Below are 23,609 nucleotides of genomic sequence, written 5' to 3'. Positions count from 1 at the left end.
TATCAAAAGTCTCTCTCTCTATATATATATACACACACATACACTTCTACCATTAATATATGTTGTATACATATACATCATCCAGTATTATATATATATATATATATACACCCACTCATAATATATGTTGGAAATAGTGCATTTTTTTGCTTTAAAAGGTGACTGAATTATGTTGTTCTTATGCTCTGGTCAACGTTTTTATGCTTTTAGTTAATCTGCATGCAGTAGCTGTAGAATTATCAATAATTTAAAAGTATAAAAGCCACATACGCCTAACCTGGAAGCTGTTTGTTTGCATTTAAAACTCTGAATCAAGTCAGTTTGTGCACCAACTTAGTCTTTTTGCCAAGTGGGACCAAAAGTAGACTTTTGTGCACTGAAAAATCTGTCTTCATGCACCCTGGCCAAACTGCTTGTTTCAGCTTAGAATCTCTAATTTTAATTGTAAAAATTGTTTTTATTTATCTAAAAATTGTTTTTATTTTTCAACCGCATTTGGTGTTTTATTATTTTCTGTAGTTTATAACTTTTACTGAAGATGCTTTGAGTTTAATGTATTTTTTTAAATGAAATGCAGCAAAAAATGTGTATAATTTAATCTGTACAGATAATTCATATGGTACCCAAATCGGATACCTTTTAAAATTATTGTCTGGTCTGATGTAAAAATCATGATGGATCTATCTGAAGTAAACACCAATGTTCAGAGCTAAAGAAAATGCAAAATATAACTGCATGCCTAAGTAGAAATTTTTGAAGGGGGGAAAAAATTTTTTTTTTCACTTACATAATATGTGATAGATGTATTTTGCTTAACAGCTAATATGAATAACCTGGATTATTAGATACATTCAAATAAGCATTCAAACATAAGTATGAGATGAAGTTAGTACTTTTTAACATAATTTGGGACAAACTTTTTGCCAATTTCTTATGGAAAATTTAATTTCACATATGTTTATTTTAAATAATAATTTATGACAAAGCCGCAAAATTTTCTTTAAAATGAAATATTTCACCAATATCCAGGTTTTATCCAAAATATTTATAGCAAACAGACAAACTTCTGCTTCAGTTTTGAAGTACATGACTTTATATGATACCCGATGGTGCACAAAAAAGGTTTTCTACCATAACCTTCAAAGTTAATATTTTAAACTTAAAATTTTAAATATATTTAATAATATTTTAAACTTTAAACAAAGTTAATATTTACTGTTCTTAAAAGTTATTAGTTTGATAAACCTTTGATTAAAGACACAATAATTGTATGTTGAATTGAAAAACCTTTGATTTTTTTCAATTCAACATACATCACATTTTTTTTATAATTATAATTCATACTCATATAACCAAATGCTGGATATAGTTAAATAATTTATGAAAACGTTTATTTGAATTCTATAAGTTCCACTTGTAGCCAAGGACTTATCTTTTGAATACATATAAATTTTTCTCAGGTTTTGTTTCTGTAGAATAAATTAATTCCTCTGAATTTATTCAAATATAGATAGGATATTCAATATAGATAGATAGCAGATGTTCTCTGCTATACTGAAATTTTTCTACAAAAACAAACATATAACACAGTTCTCCCATATTTTACTGCAATCAAATATTAATTTACTTTTCTTCTGCAAATTAATCGAACTCCACTTATATGTAAAAATAAGGAACTTCCACAGTAAAATTGATAAAAAATACCCGAGTTTGTGAGTTTCATGGCACATAAACTTTAAGGCTATAATGTGCCAAACGAATGGTGAAATTTTGAATCTATACAGATGAAAGATAAAACCAGTATTAAAATATGTTTGTGGTGATGATGATGAAGTGACTAATCAACAGAATGAAACTTGAAAACGAAGAGTAAAAACACATAAGGTAAAAACACACATTAAAATATTTGGAACTTTTATAAAAACTGCAAAGTAGATCAAATTAAATGATAAAATCCAATCTCTTTTAGATATGAAAACAGGTTGTCATTCACCTCTTTTCTGGTTAAAGAAGTACGTCATAGCTGTTCAAGTATTTAAAATGAAGTTCCTTAAAAATGTTTTAAGCCAGTTTAATGTCGTTTGGTTTGGGCAGTCTACTAAAATATGATGAACTGATAAAATAGCTTTGCACTTTGAGCAGATAGGTTCATTCTTGGTGTTTAGGAGGTAACCATGTGTAGCTCAACAATGGCCTATTCTAAGATGTGTTAAAAGAACCTTCTCCTTCCGGCTTCTAGTTGCATTTCAATATACAATCAGAGGTTTTAAAGTTTTTAGCTTGTTATTCGATTGTAGATCCTATAGCAGTTGCCACTTTTTTAGCACTTTCCTCTTGATGACCTTGCAGATGTCTCTGCATGGGACAAACTGGCATAACGTATCAAGAGTGGATTTAGCTGCGATGTCTGCCAGTTCGTTTTCTTTTATCCCCACATGTCCGAGTAACCAACAATACAAAATCTAATATCCTCAGCTCCACAAGTTTAAGCTCAGCTTAAGATCATCTACAGTTATTGGGTTGTGAGTGTCTGAATATGATTCTAAGGTCTTTTAGTGCACTATAAGAGTCAGTGTAGATAATAAACTCTTTCTTGCACACAGAATTTTCATGGCACAGGTAGATATGTAAAATAGGGCATAATAAAAGGCTGTTAATTCAGAGGTTAGTACTGAGCAAGCCTTATGCAAGCATCTACCCTCCGTGTGATTTCCTATCACAAGGGAAGCTCTGACACGATTGGCTGCTTTCGAACTGTCCGTGTAATATCGGGGTATAACTGTTGTATTTTTGGCTGTGCTCAAGGAAAAGCTGATTGTAGATGATATCGTTTGTATTCACTTTCCTGAATTGGTGAAAAACATCAAGGAGTTCTACTTGTGCATTCTCCCAAGGTGGAATATCAAAGTGCTTACAGACTGGGCATTTATATTGGATAACCCATACTCATTAATCAGTGATCGCACTCTTATGGAGAACTAAGGCAGGCAGGATGACCGTGCTTCAAATAGGTGATCAAACATGTGATTTTGTAAAGTGATCTCAACAGGATGTTCTGATTGTGATTTTATATTGAAATAATGGCAGAGAGACAACTGGTCACGCCTTAAAAGGAGCGATTGTTCAAAATTGTCCACATAAAAGATTTGGATAAGAGATGTTCTAAATGCTCCAGAACATGTCCTCAAAGCCTGGTAATGAATGAGATCTAGTTTCAGCAACACAAAAGGCCATGCTGAGCCATAAACCACCGAGTCGTAATCCAATTTAGTGCGAATGAGACTCCTGTAAATATGTAGCATAGCGCAACGATCTGCACCCAAAGAGGTATTCGCTAAGACTTTTAAGAAGATTCAATGTTTTAAAGCATTTCTTCCTCAAATATAGTACATGAAGAATGAAAGTCAGTTTATGATCGAATATCATTCCTAAGAATTTAACTTCTGAATGAACAGGAATCAACGACCCATGAATATACAGTTTAGGCTCAGGATGCAAATTCTGCTTTCTGCAGAAATGCACATAAACGGTCTTCTAGCTTGAAAAGGTGAATTCATGTTGATTCAACCAGCTCATGATTCTATTAATTCTAAGTTGCAATTGTCTCTCTATATATCTCCTGTTTGCTCCTTGACAACTTATTTGGAGGTCATCAACATATAATGTACCAGAAACAGAAGGAGGAAGTTCTTTTAAAATATAATTTATTTTTAAGCTAAACAATGTTACACTTAAAACACTTCCTTGAGGCCCACCCTCTTCCTGATAAAAGACCTTGGATAATACACAACCAAGTCTCACTTGGAAAGTCCTAGCCTTAAAAAAATTATAGATGAAAATTGGCATATTACCACGTAAACCACAATTATACAGCTCCCTGAGAATGCCATATCTCCAGGTCCTATCATATGTCTTCTCCATATAAAAAAATATTGAAACCAAATGGTTTTTCTTTACAAAGGCTTGGCAAATAGATGTTTCTAAATGAAGCATATTCTCTACTGTTGAACTGCCCTTTCGGAAACCACTCTGATAGGCAGAGATTATACTGTTTTTCTCCAGATAGTAGACAAGGCAGTGATTTACCATTTTCTCAAATAATTTGCAAATGCAACTCGTAAGTGCGATTGGCTGGTAGTTTCAGAGATTTCTTGGGTCGTTACCTGGCTTAGCAATAGGTATAACAGCAGCTTTCTTCCATGTACTGGGGATGAAGTTCTCTTTACACACTCTATTAAACAGACTAAGAAGGAATTCAAAGAATTATAGGAAAGATGCTTTATCATGTCATACGTAATTGCCTCAGGACCTGGACTAGATCTACGTGTCTTCATAAGGGCTCTTTTAAGCTCAAACATGGTAAACTCCACATTATATGACTCAGAGTTGGGAGAGTCGAACACAATTGGAAGTTTTTCGGAATTTGACAGAAAGAAATGCTTGTGGATAACTGTTGCTACCAGAGACTGCAGCAAAACACTTCCCAATTGTATTTGCAATTTCTTCTATGTTGCTTATCACTCTGCCACCTTTTTCCAAAATGGAAAGTGACTGGTTATTGTATATTCCAGTTGCTTTCTTTACTCTTTCCCACACTCGTTTACTTAATGTAAAGGATGTGATTGTTGACACATAGGGTACTCAAGAGTCCCTCGGGCTCTGTCTTCTAACTCTTCGTACATTCGTTTGGCTTTTTTGAAGGCTATTAGATTGCACAATGTAGGATATCAGCGAAACTTTCCCCAAGCTCTTCTTTGCAGTCTTTGAGTTTCTTGGCACTGTCGGTTCCACCATGGTTTGGGGTATTCTTGTAATCTTGAAGAAGAGAGAGGAATACAATTGCCTGAATAATGATCTCAGTAACAGTTCCCATTGCATTATCTATATGACGTAGCTCACCATTTCTTTTGAAAGCTCTGCACAAAAGGGAAAAAGATCCCAATCCACTTTCCCTAGAATGAAACATGCAGGTCTAGAAATAGGGGTTACCTTTTCATCTGCAAAAGTTATAAAAACAGGAAAATGGTCACTGTCATGTAGGTCATTTCTGACATTAAACTTGCAAAATGGAAGCAGAGATGGTGAACAAATAGTGAGGTCAATGCTGTGTAAAGTCCTCGTAGGCTGGTGGAAGTAAGTATGCTCTCTGAAATCCCGAAAGCAGGATACTTTCGAATGGCCAAACTGCTGACACTGGTAACACCACAATTGGGTTTGGATTATAAGGTCTAACAGTACACCATAAGTAACCGGCCTTTATATTCTTTGGCAACTCAGGCGTGTCTGAAGGTCAGGATGATGTGCTTTGTATCAATCAGCTGACCTTTTTTACATATCTTGATTCGCTTTGCAGAACACACATTCTGATGCAAGCGTTCAGAGACGAATTCCTCATCCGAGAGAAAAAGAAGATCAGTTTCTGAAATCACTCCTCGGCAATAATTCAGTGTCTTATGTGCTGAGGCAGAGACTTCCACATTTCCAAGTTTGGTTAAGCCAAGAAGAGCTGTAGATTAGCTGGAAGAAAAAGTTTCAATTAAAAGGACTCCAGAACACAGTTGTTTTATGTTTTTTGGTTCTCCTGCACATGACTGTATATATTTTTGAATCAGAAATGGTGACATATTTTTAAGCTGCCTGGTAGAGTTGTTTATGACTATAAAACGAGTTTGACTATTGAGTAAACTAACATTGGCATTTTCATTTGTTTTCGCTTTTTTGAATGCATAATTATGTTCAATCAAAGTATTTAAATTTGATTGAGCCATATTTGAAAGAGGAAAGATTCAGGTCCAACCACCCTGTCCACCACGGAGCGCAACAAGGGAACACAGAAACCTGTGTTAGGGTTAGCCAGACCTATACGCAAACTAAAGCCCCACATTCGGCTTTCCCGAAAGAGAGCTTATCCCCAAGCCACTAACACAAGGACTAGTGACCAGCCGATTCACACCTGTTTAGAAGCAGAGCCAAAGCAGTGTGTTGGGGACAGTATTTCGTCCGTCAACTAGCAGGACCCTCCTTTCCAGTGACACGGGTCTCTACACACGTCACTGGCAAACACGACACTCGCCACTCGAAGCTAAATACAAGAGCTGTAATAGCCTCTTATGACAAGCCCCAACCTCCTAAGTGGAAAACTACAAGGGAGAAGGCAAGGAAAAGGTTCCAGGTCAGAGGCGAGGAGACAGAAGAGATCACTGGGGCTCTAGGATCGTGACACCCGTCTCACCAAGATGATCTCCTGCAGGGTTAGGGTACCTCGGGATTGCCACACCCGTACTCAGAAAAGTTAACAATTTTTGTAAAAGTTAACAGAACTACAGGTACACATAAGAAACATCTTTATAAAAAATAATAAAAAGTATTGTACCGATTAATATCATCCATGTATTGACCAGTAGTAAAATAGTCAGCTAATGGAATGGTATTGGACAGACACTGAATGATGGAATTCATAAAACAAGTATTTCCTAAATTTCTTAAACCAGTAGCAGGACGCACCTAAAAATAAAATTAAAAATGGATTAAAATTACAAAATAAAAATCAATTAAAAAATGAATACCCCCTTCTTTGTCATATATTGGAAGATTGGCCAGTAAAAATGCACATAGTTTATGGAACAAAATGACTTAAAAGAGAACTTTTTAAAATTATATGTTAATTTAAATGTACTCAGATACATTATTTTGTTCTAGCTTTTTTGAATAAATAAGCTTTTTAATGCTATGGTTTTAAATTTATTTAAAATTATAAAAACAAAGAGCTATCCTTAATGAAATATTTTTTAATGATTACACAAAATTGAATAGATTGTCTACTCATACATTAATAATTCTTACAGAACTTATCATTAAATTCATGTATTAAATGTAAAATATTTCAAAGCATATTTAGTAATTTTAAATAATATACAGCCTTTTGCTTACAGTTAAAAAGCATAGTATTAAAATTTATAAAATGCCGTAATTACTCAAATATTATTTATTATTTATCAAATAAATACTTTACAGTTTTGACCTGTAAATAAATGAACAAACTAAACATAAAGAACTACAAAATATTCGTACTAATTAGTACATGCAAATGTATAATCTAGAATGATACACTTTTCTTAACAAATTAACAATTAAAAAAGCACTTACATATATCAGATTTTCAAAACATGATTATTTGAAACTACTTACAGGACAATTTCCATATACAGGATTTAAATTCCGAAGTCTTGCTCTGTGTATTTCGGCCAGTTGATAATTAGGAATAACTCTAGGAATACAAAAATAATACTTGAAACAATTTTATTATAGATATGAAAATACTAGTTGTTTTTATGAAATAAATTTTTTGACTGAAAACAGTTAAAAAACTGAAAATTTTTATAATTTGTTGGACAATGAATTTTTCAGACACTTAAATTAAAGAGAAATCTGTCACATAATTTTAAAGGCTATTCCATTTTTCCTATTTAAGGAAGTAGGGGTACTGTTCTGTTATCAGGATCGGATTCAGAAATGTATGTATGGATGTACGTGTTCATGTTTGTATATATATATATATATATATACATATAAAAGTATGAATATACACACTTAGACAGACAAAAAAAAAAAAAAAAAAAAAAAAAAAAAAAAAAGACGGACCTAAAAGATATAAAGCAAATTGGACACAAATTGATATGCATACAGGTTTTGATGGAAAATGCAAAATTTAACATTTTGGCTGCCAATAACTGAACGGTTGTCACTACAGCGCATCTGATCTGCACACCTGGCAGGCTATTTAAGAGGAGAAATTATGATTCCAGGTCATAAATTCTTCACGAATTTCATTCCGCGTACTCTGGCAAACAGTAACTATGCCTCGCATACAGATGCGTGAACGATATGCACAGATGTCAGAATTTGAGAGAGGTCGTGTAGTTGGGCTTAAAGAAGCCAATTGGTCTTGTGAATAGCTTGACATTTGAGCAGGAGCGATGCCACTATTAGATGATGTTGGCAGGAATGGGTGAACCATGGCTGCACACAGCATCAAGAAGCAAGTGGTAGGCCTAGAGAAACGACAGAATGTGAAGACCGACCAATCGTCAGAGCGGCACTCACAGCCCCAGATGCATCATTATCATCGATTGTATGGGTGTCGGGCTCATTTGCACTAGAATGTCACTGACTGGAGTAGAATTGTCTTCAGTGATGAGTCCGGAGACGCCCTGGACCACGGTGTGATACCAACCTGACTGTCTTGCGGCAGACAGGTCGACAACCAGGAGTGATGGTCTGGGGTGACATTTCATTTCATAGTAGGACACCTTTGGTTGTCATCCGTCACAACCTTACAGCACAGCGGTACGTCAATAAAGTTCTAAGGCCCGTTGTGATGCTCTTCATGGCACAACACCCTGGGCTTGCATTTCAGCAAGATAATCAATCGATGATTTCAGCTTTGCATTTCGCTAAGCCCCCCCACTGCACGTTTTTACTGCTTGCCGAACATTACCTTGGCCAGCAAGGTTTTCGGATCTCTCTCCTATTCAGCACGTTCGGAGCATTATGGACAGGGCCTTCTAATCAGCTTGGGATGTTGACGATCTAACATGCCAGTTGGACAGAATTTGGCACAATATCCCTCAGGAGGACATCCACAACCTCTATCAATCAATGCCAAGCTGAATAACAGCTTGTATAAGGCCCACAGGTGGACAAACATATTACTGACTTTTTCACTTTGCAAAGCTCTATCACTTCAATACATCATACAATTTTTCTCAAACTTTAATCCAGTGGTTTCCAACTTGTGGGGCGTGCCCCCCAGGGGGGCACGAGACTGTTGAAAGGGGGGCATGCAGCTGTTTCTAAAATATCATTTTCGAATACAAACCAAAAAAGTTGAATAGGTGTCAAAAATGAATCAGCACTATACATAATCCACAATCCTCGCCGCGAATTTTTCGGGTACAAATGCTAAAACATCCCATCTGTTACATCTGGACTCTGAACTCCCAGCGCCATCTAGCGAACTTTAGAATTAATTCCTAAGTAAAAAACTTTGAACTCGATTTGCGTAGGAGGAGACAGTCAAACTGCTACGCAGTAGGAAAATTGGAACCGCTTTGTATCTGAAAGCGCGTTTAATTATCATGGATGTTAAGTGTAAATCAATTATGACTGCATATATGTATATAATAATAATAATAATTTTATTGTAATCTCTATAGAAGGATGTGCCTTAAATTTAGTTTACAGTTTTGACGATCTTCATGTCGATGGAATACTCGCCGCCCGGATTCGAAAAGGTAAGAGATATTTTTACCATTATTCATTTGAACTTTGTTGTTACACCATCCATACTCTTCTTGGAACGAAATATCTCGCTTTCACGTTTGGAGCTGATCACCGGTGGGGCGTGGAATCAAAAGATAAGCACTCGCAATATCCCGGGTATTCTCGTGCTTACTCGCGCCAAACTTCAGTAAACAGAAGCATCTGATTGTTTCTGTTTTCTATGAACAGAATTAGTTCGTTAGTAGTGCTTGCGATAACCACGTTGATATATAGAATGAAACACTTCGCTTTGGTAACTTCTAAATAAATTAACATTGAGGTAAATTTCATAACTGTTATAATAGTACCTTATTAACCAGGAAATGTTAATTTAATGTTGAGGTAGTTTTTCGGCATGAGCGCGAAGTGCCAGGGTTATAAACATCCGAAACAATAAAATAACATCCTGGCCGATGTTAATATACTATTTTTTCACTACTAGCGCTTTTTTACTTTCTCGTAAATTTACCAGTAACCATTTTAATTGAGTAATATTAATATTGTTATTGGAAAAATTCACGTTTATGTAAGAAGAGCGCAAGTTATTTTTATGTTGTTTATATTCCAGTAATTAATTTTGACAAAAAATGTTTTTAATTCTACATTTAAAAATTATCCCAATTAAGACTGATATTTAATTTAAAAGAAAATATAGATATAATTGTATTGTATTTTAAATTAATATAAAGTCCTTGATTTAAAATAATACCACTTTTAGATGGATAAATACGCAACTGACTTGAAAAGAAAATTAAATGAAGCAGAAGCAGAGGGCAAAAGAAAAGATGATGAAAATATTGGAAATACATCTTCGCAAAATAGTAAACCTAAATATAGAAAATATGATCCAATGTACTTATCATTAGGATTTACATATAAGGTTATTAATGGCCAAGAACGACCATTGTGTTTGCTGTGTATGAATACTTTGACCTCAGACAGCATGAACCAAATAAAATAAAACGAATATACGTTGTTTTAATTAAATAAATTAAAATGACATCTTGAAAAAGTACATGCAGATCCCGTTGGCAAGACAAGAGAATTTTTCCAAAGAAAATTAGAGAATTTAAATAAACAACAAGAAATGTTTTCAAAGACCATGTCTGTAACACAAAAGCATTGCTTGCATCATATAAAGTTTCTTATAGAATTGCTAAATGCAAAAATCCCCAATCAATAGGAGAAACTTTGGTGCTACTTGCAGCTATTGACATGATAGAAACGATTCTCGGTGAATCATATGCTGATCAACTTAAAATCATTCCACTTGCAGATAATACGGTGGGAAGACAAATATCCAATATATCTGAAGATCTTTGCAATCAATTAATAAGAAAAGTAAAACTATCTTCTTTTGCATTGCAAGTAGATGAGGCTACTGATGTTCTTAAGGATGCACACTTGATAACATATGTAAGATATGTTGTAGAAACTGATGTTAGAGAAGACATGTTATTCTGTAAACCCATTGAATGCAATACCACAGCAAGGAATGTTTTTAAAATCATTGATAATTATTTAAATGAAAATGGCATTCTGTGAGAGAACTGTGTTGGACTATGCACAGATGGAGCTCCATCTATGGCAGGAAAAAATGCTGGTCCACAGGCACTAGTTCGAAAGGTGGCTCCTCGTGCAGTTTGGACGCATTGCATGATTCATAGACAATCACTTGTTTCATGAGATATGGGTGAAGATCTACTAACAGTATTTGAAGTTATTACAAGAGTTGTAAATTTTATCAAAATAGCCCATTAAGAGGAAGGCTTTTCGCAAAATTGTGTGATGACATGGGTTCAGAATATAGATCACTTCTATACTATTGTGAGGCATGTTGGCTTTCTCGTGCCAAAGTACTTCAAAGGGTGTTTGAGCTAAAAGAAGAGATCACCATATTTCTTAGTGATAATAATAGAGATGAAGCACACTTGTTTTATGACACGAAATTCCTTGTAAAATTTGCGTATTTAGTTGATATTTTTCAAAGACTCAGTATTTTAAATAAATCAATGCAAGGGGCTCAAATTCATGCTTTTACGCAGAAAGACAAGATTACTGCATTTATGAAAAAATTGGAACTGTGGATAATAAGTTTGAAAAATGATAGCTTTGACATGTTTCCCACTTTTAAAATTACCTGTCTTGCTGATGAAATAGAAGAAAGTAAAGTTCTTATTAATAATCATTTGACCAGTCTATGGAAGCAATTCTCGTTGTACTTGAAAGATCTTGACATGTCCAAATATGAATGGATTAGACACCCATTTGTGATTGAAAAATATGATGATTTTGGCCTTATGACAGCAGAGCAGGAAATGATAATTGACTTATCTCGTGATAGCACATTAAAGCAGATGTTTCGAGATGAAAATAATATTGTTACGTTTTGGCTACGAGTAAAGGACGATTTTCCTACTTTGACAAACAAAGCTTTAGAAATTTTATTGTCATTTGTAACATCTTACCTATGTGAAACTGGTTTTTCTACAGTAGCTGTCTTAAAAACAAAGTATCGATCTCGCTTAATGATTGAAAAGGAACTGAGAACCGCGATTTCTTCAATGATACCACGGTTTGAGAAAATTTGTGCTGAAAAACAAGCTCAACCATTGCATTAAATTTTTATGTTGTAGTAGTATTAATTATATATTCTTTTTTTTTTTTTTTTTGTTTTGTTATTATATTTCTTATAATAAATATATTATATTTTTACATAATACTGTATATTATTTTGTAGCCCATTAAATAAATTATAATATCAGTTGAGTATGTATGAAATTTGGTTTTAAGATAAATTAATGGGACGCAACAATTTTTTTTTTAAAGGAGGGCGCACCAATTTTTTTTAAAAGGGGGGTGCCGGTACAAAAAGGTTGGAAACCACTGCTTTAATCATTTGTTTTTCTGTACATGTACATCACTATTACCGATTTTCATCCCATCAGGATAACTCCTTCTTGGTGTGTCTTTTTTTTGTGTAAGAGTGTATGTGTGTCTACATATATGCACAAACATGCATACACATGTACATACATTTCTGAATCCGGTCCCGATAACAGAACAGTACCAAGTAGAATTGACATGTGCTAGGTCTTTTTACCAGCAGTTTAAAAAATAACTAGATCAACAAATGTCTTCGGGGAATATTTTTTGAAGGGTATTTAGTGGTCTAATGAGGGTGTAGCCTTGGCTACTAATGTTTAAAATTAATTTATGACTAGTAACAGCATGAATTATAAACAAATAGTTAAGTTATTGCATTTTATTTTCCAGCTATCGAAATGCGACGCTACGAGCAACGTTTTGAAACCAAAACCTCGCAATCATGAATCAGAACTAGAACTAGTTGCCATTCAGCATAAAGAAATTTAAATATAAATATGAACTACTTATTGCCATTCAGCATAAAAGAAATATAAATATGAATATTAACAAAATATTAAAGTTAATTTTATAAAATAATTAAACACATGAACAAATATATGAAATAAAAAATAATTATTTCTCATGCACTAACTGGGCCACTACACTACTCCCCCACCAGTAACTAAGTTACGTTACGAAGATGGAGAAATAGGTAGTAACTAGTATTGCAGTGTTAACCACTATCAAAATAATTTAGTCAATCCTTGAATGTAACAGGTAAACGTATAGTTCTGCCTGTGCGAGAATGTTTTTGATTCACATCCGAATTTGAATCCGGTCTCTGCAAATTAGTGTAGTCAGGTTGTATCAACTGAGAATTTTCCTCAACTAAAATATATGCTGGTTTCAAGCAATCCAGGGATACATTAACATGTTTTCCTTTTATGCTAATAGTAAAATATTTGTCCTTGCGATCAATAACAGGAAATGGTCCTTCATAAGGAGGTTCCAAAGGTTTTTTTACCCGATCTATTCGCTGAAACACATGAGAACAAGTTTTTAAGTCTTTATGGACAAATATCTGTTCAGATGAATTTTTACAAATTAGTCTCGGTCCAACAACTTCCATCTGTTTCTGGAGTTTATTAGCAAAAGTCTCCGATGCTGTCTGGATACTTGGTTCGCTGAAAAACTCTCCAGGAAGTCTGAGACTCTGGCCATAAACTACTTGCGCAATAGAATGATTGGTATCTTCTTGAATAGCAGTACGCAAACCCAAAAGTACTGTTGGTAACGTGTCCGTCCAAGATATGTTGTTGTGGGCTTTTAATGCTGTTTTTAATGTTCGATGAAGGAGCTCAACATTGCCATTACACGAGGGGTGGTAGGCAGTAGTGTGTTGTAAATTGATGCCACAGATTTTGGACAAAGCTCGTAATGTATCACTTTTAAATTGGGATCCAGGATCACTAATGAGTTTACTTGGCGTTCCGAAACGCGCAATCCAGTTGCTATAAAAGGCTCTTGCGACGTTCTCAGCGGAAATATTTTCTAAAGGAATTGCTTCCATCCAATTCGAAAATCTATCTATGCAAGTAAGACAATAAATATTCCCTTTAGATGGTGGAAGTGGTCCTATGAGATCGATATGGATGACAGAAAATCTTCCTGGTGGTACTTCAAGCTCACCTAATTTTGTTTTGGTGTGCCGACTGATTTTAGCTTTTTGGCAAAGAATGCAGGTTCTTGTCCACAACTGTACATCTTTTTTTATGTTAGGCCAAATGAATTTTGATGTCATTAATTTCATAGTCGATTTTATTCCTGGATGTGATAAACCATGAATTCATTGAAAGACGTGTTGTCTGAAAGCCTGAGGAATATACGGCCGAACATGTTTAGTTGATGTATCACACCACAAATATTTCCCTGAAGGTAGAGAACATTGCTTGAAATTCAAGGAAGTAGTGGTTTGCAAACTCTTTAGTTCTTCGTCTTGAGTTTGTTCATCAGCTATTTTATCATAATTTATCGATGAAATTTCATTAACTCTAGATAATGTATCCGCCACAATATTATTCTCACCTTTTACATATTTGATATCAGTTGAAAACTGGGAGATGTATTGAAGTTGGCGAGTCTAGGTGTTGCTTTGTCAAGTTTTTGACGAAAGGCGAATATTAAGGGCTTGTGATTTGTATAAATTGTAAATACTCTTCCTTCTAGATAATGCTTAAAGTGTCTAACTGAAAGATATATGCTTAATAGTTCTCTATCATAGGAGCTATATTTTTGCTAAGTATCACTTAATTTTTTAGAAAAAAATGCTATTGGCTTCCACGAGGAGTTTTCATATTGTTGCAACACTGAGCCAATCACCGTATCTGAAGCATCTGTAAATAACGCCAGAGGTAATTCAGAATTGGGAAAAGACAACAGTGCCGTGTTCACCAGGTCATTCTTGCACGTTTCAAACTGTTTTTCAGCTTCTTCAGTCCATTCGATTTTACGTTTGTCCCTCTTTTTAGCTCCCTTGAGATACGCATGTAACAATGCTTGATTCTTCACTGCATCCTTTATATAACGACGATAAAAGTTAAGTATTCCAAGAAAAGTTCTAAGTTCATGAATTGTTTCTGGTCGTTTGTAGTTAGTAATAGCTTGAACTCTTTCTGGCAAAGGACGGGAACCCTTAGGTGTAATTAGGTAGCCTAGAAACTCGATTTGGGGAACAGCAAAGACAGATTTTGAAACATTAATTCTTAACCCAAATGTATGTAATCTTTCGAAAACTAATTTAAGGTGATTTTCATGTTCTTCATGGGTACTGGATGCAATGAGTATATCGTCTAAATAGGGAAAAACGAATTCTAATCCTTTAAGACTTCATGAATAAATCTTTGGAACGTTGCAGGAGCATTTTTTAAACCGAAACTCATTACATTAAATTCGTATAAACCGAAAGGAGTGATGATAGCCGTTTTACATTTGTCTTCTTCTGCAATGGGAATTTGAAAATAAGCTTTGAATAAATCAATTTTAGAAAAAATATTTGTACCTCTTAAAATATGATGAAAATCTTCAATGCGAGGAATTGGGTATCGATCAGGTATCGTCTGAGCATTCAATCGTCGGTAGTCTCCGCAAGGACGATACGAACCATCCTTTTTCGTAACAAGGTGCAAGGGGCTTGACCACTGGGAGTTTGATGGACGAATTATTCCATTGTCAAGCATAAATTTAAATTCCTCTTTAGCTATAGCTAAGCGTTTTGGATCGAGCTGTCGTGCCTTTGAATAAACGGGTTGACCATCAGTCGTAATAAAATGTGTAACACCATGTTTAATTTGTGTAGGAAAAAGGTTAGGTTTAGAAATTTCGGGATATTTTGACAGTAAATCGAAAATTTTTATGGATTTATTTAATGTGGTTACTGAGTAATCACTGGAAATAGCAGCGACATCACACTGGACACAAAGCTGTGTTACGCCATCTATTAATTTTTTCTTATTTATATCGACAAGCAATTTATATTTGTGAAGAAAGTCAGCTCCTAAAATACCTTTTGTGACATCAGCAATTATGAATGGAAACTGAAAATCACGACGTAATCCCAAATCAAGAGTTAGCGTTTTTATGCCATAAGTGGAAATATCTGTGCCATTAGCTGCATACAGTTTATATTCAGTTTTACATTTATTCTGTGAAGTAGCAGGAATTATGCTTACGTCAGCTCTGCTATCAATAAGAAAGTGCAAATTTGATCTTCGGTCACGAACGAATAAACGAAATTTGCGACAATCCTTCATATTTTCTGCAGCAGCGTTTGCCGCTGAACCTACTGCAGATTCGAGTTTTCCTGGTTTTTGAAATCGTTTTTTACCCAAGCACACGGAGGCTTGCATTTCTCTGAAATGCATTTTGCTCCAAAACGAAAGTGATAAAAACAAAATTTGCCAGTAGGGTCATATCGTTTACGAGATCGGCTTCGAGATCGTGAACGTGAATTACGTAAATCCGAGTCCCTGCGTCTTGAGCGAATGGTGATTTGATCAATTTTTTGTTCAAGAAAGGTAATTCTTTGCAACAAATCATTTGCGGGAACGGAAGGAGCATTAGCACTAAATACTTCTGGTTTCCTATTCATATCACTAATTTTATCTGCCATAGACGCTAACTTGGTTACATCTTCATCACTAACTAAAAATATATTTTTTATGGAGTCAGGTAGCTTCTCTAGCCATAAAGTTTTGATTAGATTTTCAGACACATCTGTAGTAGCAACTGATCTCAACTTCTGCAAAAGTTGGCTTGGTTTCATGTCTCCAAGTTCGATACCAGTAATCAAACATTTAATCCGTACATTTTCACTTTCTTTGAATAAATGTAATAACCTAATTTTAGCATCCGAATATTTTGTGGCACTATCGTTCGTTACAATGTCCCAAATATTTTCGACGAACTTAGGTTCAAGCTGTGAAACTAAATAATTAAATTTCGTTTCTTCTGAAACGATATTACTAATTTTGAACTGAGCTTCAACTTGAAAAAACCATATTTCCGGTTTATCAATCCAAAAAGGAGGTATTTTTACACTCACCTTATGAAGCTCCGGTGACTGTATCGTATCTTTCATAGCAGTTTCAGAAGAGTCATTTGTTGACATTTCAAAAATTAATCAGGATCACCACGATGTAGCCTTGGCTACTAATGTTTAAAATTAATTTATGACTAGTAACAGCATGAATTATAAACAAATAGCTAAGTTATTGCATTTTATTTTCCAGCTATCGAAATGCGACGCTACGAGCAACGTTTTGAAACCAAAACCTCGCAATCATGAATCAGAACTAGAACTAGTTGCCATTCAGCATAAAGAAATTTAAATATAAATATGAACTACAGTCAAAAGTCGTTAATCCGGACTCATCGGGACTTCGGCGATTCCGGATTATAGATCATCAGTTTAAATCGCGTAAGATGGCATGCAGAAATTCTAAAATTAAAAATATGAAACCATAATTTATGAAATAAAGAACAATTATGATCTAAAAGGTATCAAAATTTACAAAAAAAAGCTTAATATTTATTTGTTTACTTTATTAAATATTTCTTTCAATGTAAGTTGTTTAAGTTGCTTCGTTTTATGTGATAATACTTTCTCTTTAATTCTATAAACAGACATAATTTTTTGTTCATTTACAAAGTTCCGCTGTTCAAGTCCCGTTAATTGCTGTGCCGAGAATACCGACTAAATTGTCAATCGAAATTTTTTCGTTTTCACTAACCTCTCTGTCACATTCTTCATGTCTTTATCCATTTTTTGCAGCAATTTCACTTTTTGTTTGATGAACATCGAAACGTACTTTCGTTTTGTACGAGCCTTTGAGAGCTCCAGATTCGGAAATTCTATTTGATATAATCGAAAGTTCAAGTTTACTTTTATAAAATTGCTCTTACAGTCTGCAAAAAATAATAAGCTGGATCCAATTCGAAGAACAACGCAATCATCAACATTAACTGAAATAGATAATTAGATAATTTTAGATTATACCGTCCGTTATACATAAAACGCGCACGCAAAAACGTATTCTGCGCTTGCGCACACGCAAATGCGCAGTCGTAAGAGGTCTTACGCGCACGCGTAAACGCCTATGCGCATGTGTCAACGCGGCGCATGCGCAGAAAGTTTTTAGCTTTGAGGTCCGGATTATAGATCATTCCGGATTATGGGTGTCCGAATTAACGACTTTTGACTGTACTTATTGCCGTTCAGCATAAAAGAAATATAAATATGAATATTAACAAAATATTAAAGTTAATTTTATAAAATAATTAAACACATGAACAAATATATGAAATAAAAAATAATTATTTCTCATGCACTAACTGGGCCACTACAAGGGTAAGATTAAATTTGAAAGAAATATGTTGCCTTACATTTCCTTTTTTAAAGATTTTTGAACCAGATAAATTTTAAATACATTCGCTCGCATTAATATGGCTTTATTGCTGAAGAGCCAATTATGTGCTGGCGGGGGGAAAAGGTATGTTTTATTACTCCTTTTCCCATTCAATTAGTATTATGTTCTGAGTATAAGCCAATATAATATGGCATAGCACTGGCATGGAGTGAAGGTTATAAATTAGTTGTAAATATACAGGGTGTATCAGTACAGCAGTGGCAAACTTTCAGGAGAGACACAGTACATCTAGACGTTGGGAAATCACATAGCAATGCATGGTCGGAACACTTTCCTGGCACAGTAGTGATAATACAAAATGCAAAAGAGGAAGGACATAAACAGCGATACAAAACGCAAAAGAGGAATGACCCAAACAGCGATACAAAACATGTTGTATTATGTTTAACACAGCAGAAACCAATGAGAACAAAAACAAACAATGATTGTCATTAAAGAAAGTGTTTGAAATTATGATCCTGGGCCATGATGCACGCCTCACTTCTTTGGCGTATGGAAGATGCATGATGCACGGTTCCTGCATCATGGTCCAGGTTGTTATTTCGAACACCTTTGATGATCATCGTTGTCATTTTATGTTGTTTTTTCTTTGTTTTTGTTGTACTCTGAATAAAAAACATGCTTTCTTATCCCGTTCGTGTCCTTTTCTCTTGACTTTTGTTTCCTCGCTACTGCGCCAGGAAAGCGTTTGCGTTTCCAACCATGCATTGCTATGTGATTTCCCATTGTCTAGGCATACTCTAGCTGTCCTGAATGTTGACTGTTCTGCAAGCCCTTCACATCAAAAGAAAAGTGCAAAACATAGAGTCTCCAGCAGCTGAAGAAATTGCAAATTTGTTGGCTGAGATATCAGATGATTACCTGAGTGATTTTAGTTATGACAATGTTAAGAAAGGTGACAGAGTTAAAGAATTATTTCTTCACACACACACACACCAAAAAAAAAAAAAAAAAAAAAGCTCATATTTCAGATATAGGACACTTTTTATAACAGTTATGAGCATGTGCATCTTGTTGATAGAAAACTGAATTATATTGGGATAATCAGAACAAAAAGAAAGATATTTTGGAAAGAAGTTGGGGGGAACTAAAGAAAGAGTAAATTATAGTAAAGTATGCTAGCGGTGTAATGATTGCTATGCGGAAGGATAAAAAAGACATCACATATCTAATGAATACACAAATGATGTTGTAGAAATGACAAGAAAAAGGTGAAATGAAATCAAAACCATTTACTGTAATTCAATATAATGAATTTATGCAAGCATTGATATGCAAGATTAAATGCTTGCCTATTATTCATATGAAAGGAAAATAGGTTGTCTACTAAAATATTTTTGCATATTTTGAATAAAATAATAATGAATTCCCACTTTATAACAAATATTGCAATGGAAACATGTCACTTAATAACATTTATCAGTAAAAGATGTTTATTGAAAACAGCCATTTAACCTTTGTGCTTCTGTCTGTGATTTATCTGAATTGGAACATGTCTTCAAACTGCAAGAAGTAAAGAAAGGAGGGAAGGTACTATGAAATGAATGCAAAAGTTGTTATTCCCAAGGAAAATGTAAAGTTACCATCCATATCTGCAAAGTTTGTGAAGGGTTTCCTGACTACCCTTTAGAATATACAAATATAATACATGATTAACATTCTGAATTACATAGCTTGCAATAATATCATTGTAACTAATTTGTAATATACATATTTTTTCATGACAGAGTTTCATATATAAACCATGCATACTGTCACTTACTTTGATTCATTATCAAATGCCCTGCACCAGCACACAGTCATAAAATTTTATGCTTAAAGGCTTAGCAATCAGTGTGATACATATAATCACCTTTTATTACCTCTTTTAAATCATGTGTCTTATCATAAATTGGCGCGTGGGTACAATCTAATTCTGTGTCAGCATAACTATCAACACAATCTCACATGACCAACAGTGAAAGATTATTATTATTAAACAAAAACTCATCAGCTATTTGCAGAATCAATGAAGTTCCCAAAGATTCACAAGAATCTTTTTTTATTTTATACACTGCTTTAGAAATTAAATAACAAAATAATTGTACAGTAGAAGTTTGATAAAATTTCCTTTGCTTAAGGGTGCCCATGGTAATATGACGTTTCAGATACAAACTAGCAAATCCAACTTAGCATTATCTGATCATAATTACATTCAAGAATTTTACAAGCATAAGAACATGAAAACTTTTTTACATTAGCTAAAGAAGCTTTTACCTTACAATATACAACTAACAAAGATTCACTTGATTTAAAAAACTAAAAACTGCTGTTTCTATCAGAAAAAATCATCACAGAAAAAACAATTTCAGTTTCATGGAAAAACAATTCAATTTTCACTGCCTTTTTTTGGTGTCAAAAACATCTTTAAGGGATAATTTCAGTTTTTCTTTCTAACATGATAAACTCACTTTATGAGTTGTCTGAGCTGATGCTACGAGTTATTTGAGCACTGAAATGAACTATAAAAATGAATTATTTTTAAAACTTTCATATAATATTACCAATCTTACTTACTTCGGTTTCAAGCTCCTATCAATTACTGGAATTTTTCGCTGTATATTTTCTTCTTGATTAACCATTTGAGCAATGTTGGGAGAAGAATGAGACCTCACTAAGCCACGACTAGAGCTATCAGATGAAGTCTGTCTTGAAAGAGGCACAGAATACTCACTTGCATTTGAATGCTTTGCTGAAATTTGAAATTATATATCACTGGGTTTGCATTTAAACTTTACACTTGTTCCTTAGAATTATGCATTTCATTAAATTTTCATATACACTGCAATGGTGATTATAAGGTATGACATTAATTCTGGTAACATAAAACAGCATTTTGCAGACATTACTTTATACATAAGCATGGTAACTTGAATTTTAATCAATGAAATTTTACTTTTACATAAATGTTTTAATAAAATACCCAATGCATATTTCAACAGTCAACAGCCTTGGTGATTATTTATTGGCAACAATATTTACTCCTAGTAAATTTTATCCACAGTAGAAAGGAGTTTCCAAAACCACTGTCTCTTAAAATCCATTAATATTCCAAAATTTGCTTTGAAAATTAAATCTTTGTTTGGCATTTTAATACACTGATAACTAACGGATGCAAATTTTGAGTGTCAACAACTGTAGTATATTTGTTCCTGCTAAATATAAAACTAGCTGACATACCTTAAAATGCACTGCCACTTTGCGTAAATTAAGAGAAATTATTTTTCTTAATATGGATATTAAAAGACAGCTGTAAGACAAAAACTTCCTGTCTATGACAGAAAATGATGCCTGGTAGTTCTTATTACTAAATTTGTTATGAAGAACAATGACCCTATACTTATTCCTAAATAATAATACCTAACAGTTTAGGATGTGATAAATATAAAAAATCACTTATTGAATATGTTCATTGTCCTACAAAAACTTTTTATCCAGTAATAAAAGTACAAAAGACGTAATAAAAAATACTAGGACCGAGACTAATAAAAAAACTATAAGCGCTTAAAAAAATTAATTGGCACACACAGTTAAAATGAAGTTGAAAATAAGATAAAATACTTAGGTTGACATGCTGGAACCAAGTTTAAACAAAATAAAAGTACAACAGCTTTTGCAAATGGATCATCTGCTTTACCAGTTTGAGCTAGAATGGATTGTTTCACCAATTTTGTTGTCTTTTATTGGTTTCTGCAGAGTTTAGTTTAACAAACAAATTCATATTCCCAAAAGGAGAAACTTGTTTTTGATGTCAGTTTTATGAACTCTTCATTAGCAAAAAAAGAAATAATTTCAAAATGTTTATGTTTTGACCATGGTAAGGACTCAATACCATTTATATTGGAAGAAAGGAACAAATTCAAACAATAACCCACCAAACACGTATCTGTCACTGAATCGGCAGAAAATATTCTCCCAAAATGTTAATTCACATGTTAAATTAGCATAAAAAAAACAGATATGTCAGATGAGCAAAATTAAGAACCCTTGCCAATTTCAACTGAAGTTAAGGACTTTTATGGACCAGATACTCTTTTCTACTACTACTAAGGACTTTCTACCTTTTCCCTACTAAGGATCATATGAATTCTGATTACAACCCATAACTTAAAAATGAGGAAAAACTTTTAAAACCAGCAATACATTTAAATTCTAACACAGTGAGACTAACACACTGATTTCTAAAAATTAAGGAAAAATTGCAAAAATAAACCAATCTGTAAAAAATTTGAATATGTCGTTAAATAAGAATTGCTGAGTAAAACTGCAGTATGCAAATTAATGGTGTTGTAATCAAAATACGTTACCTGTGGGGAACATAACATTGCATGTTTCAGAGCAAGTCTCCAAATTTCACTGTGATAATGAGGTAAGAAATCTGGGATAGCCAATTTGTAACAATGAGGCATCATCTGCCTGAAGAACTATGATGGAAAGCTATTGGGAGACTATAGGCAGGACAAAGAAGTGGTCAGATGGCTAAATGTGAGGCTAAATGTGTAATCCTTCTGGGGTTCATAGATTTTGGTAACAATTTATAACCACGAATTTGGCATCCAGGAGGTTCAGTCAAGGACAGCCAACAGCTACAATGAGTGCTGATGACCGATATTTGTTGTCATGAGTGCAAAAGAATAGAACCTCAACTTCAACTCAGATCCTTTGCTGCAGCCACTGGACGGTTGGTGTCAATGTTAGCGAGGCGACTAACCATTTGTGAGTTGCTCATGTCATGCCATAGAAGGGAACGTTTGAGGTGGGCATGCCCACTGGACAGTTGATCAATGGAGAGCTGTTCTCTTTATGGATAATCCCAGGTTTAGCCTTCAAAGTGATAGTACATGTTATCTTATTTAGAGAGAACCTGGAACCTGTTATCATCCATCAAACATCCATGAAAGAGATGCATACTGAGGGAGCAATGTCTGTGTTTGGGATTGTATCTCTTTGGGCCTCCATGTCTTTCTAAGTGGAACCACGAATGCTTAGGCTTATAGAGATGACATCCTTGAAGCTTATGTGCACCTTTATGTCGGAGCAATGGGTGATAATTTCCTGATACAGGTGACTATAGTTATACTGCACAAGGTTCGCATCGTTCATCTTCGCAGCAAATAATTCAGCACATGGAGTGGCCAGCTCGATCACCAGACCTGAAGCCTCAAGCCCATTTGGGAAGACATACAAGCTGCTCTCAATCCTTCTCTTCATATCCTTGCCAAGCTTACAAATGCTTTGCAAGAGCAATGACTCTCACTTCCAACGGAACTAACAGACTGCATAATTGACATCGCACATCACTGTACGTGTTGTATTGCTTCTAGGGGAGATCATACTTAATATTAAAGGCAATTTTTCTATAACAAACTGACACATCTGATTTGTTCATTTTATCCA

At 34.2% G+C, this 23,609-nt stretch overlaps 1 protein-coding gene across 1 annotated transcript in view; it reads right to left on the bottom strand.

The window, feature by feature from the left end:
• Positions 1–23,609, bottom strand: part of LOC118182732 (ubiquitin carboxyl-terminal hydrolase 8-like) — a 147,176-nt gene that overhangs the window by 49,750 nt on the left and 73,817 nt on the right. Inside the window, exons 12-14 of the mRNA XM_085816942.1 lie at positions 20,730–20,904; positions 7,189–7,267; positions 6,374–6,504 (exon numbers count right to left, since the gene is read on the bottom strand). Coding sequence (XP_085673068.1) covers positions 6,374–6,504; positions 7,189–7,267; positions 20,730–20,904 — 385 coding nt within the window. The remainder of the gene's footprint in view (positions 1–6,373; positions 6,505–7,188; positions 7,268–20,729; positions 20,905–23,609) is intronic.

The sequence above is a fragment of the Stegodyphus dumicola genome, chromosome 5 (genome assembly GCF_044657685.1).
Source record: "Stegodyphus dumicola isolate Sdum_Otavi_A_Nest chromosome 5, ASM4465768v1".
Lineage (NCBI taxonomy): Eukaryota > Metazoa > Arthropoda > Arachnida > Araneae > Eresidae > Stegodyphus > Stegodyphus dumicola.
This window is presented reverse-complemented; position numbering and strand designations above follow the sequence as displayed.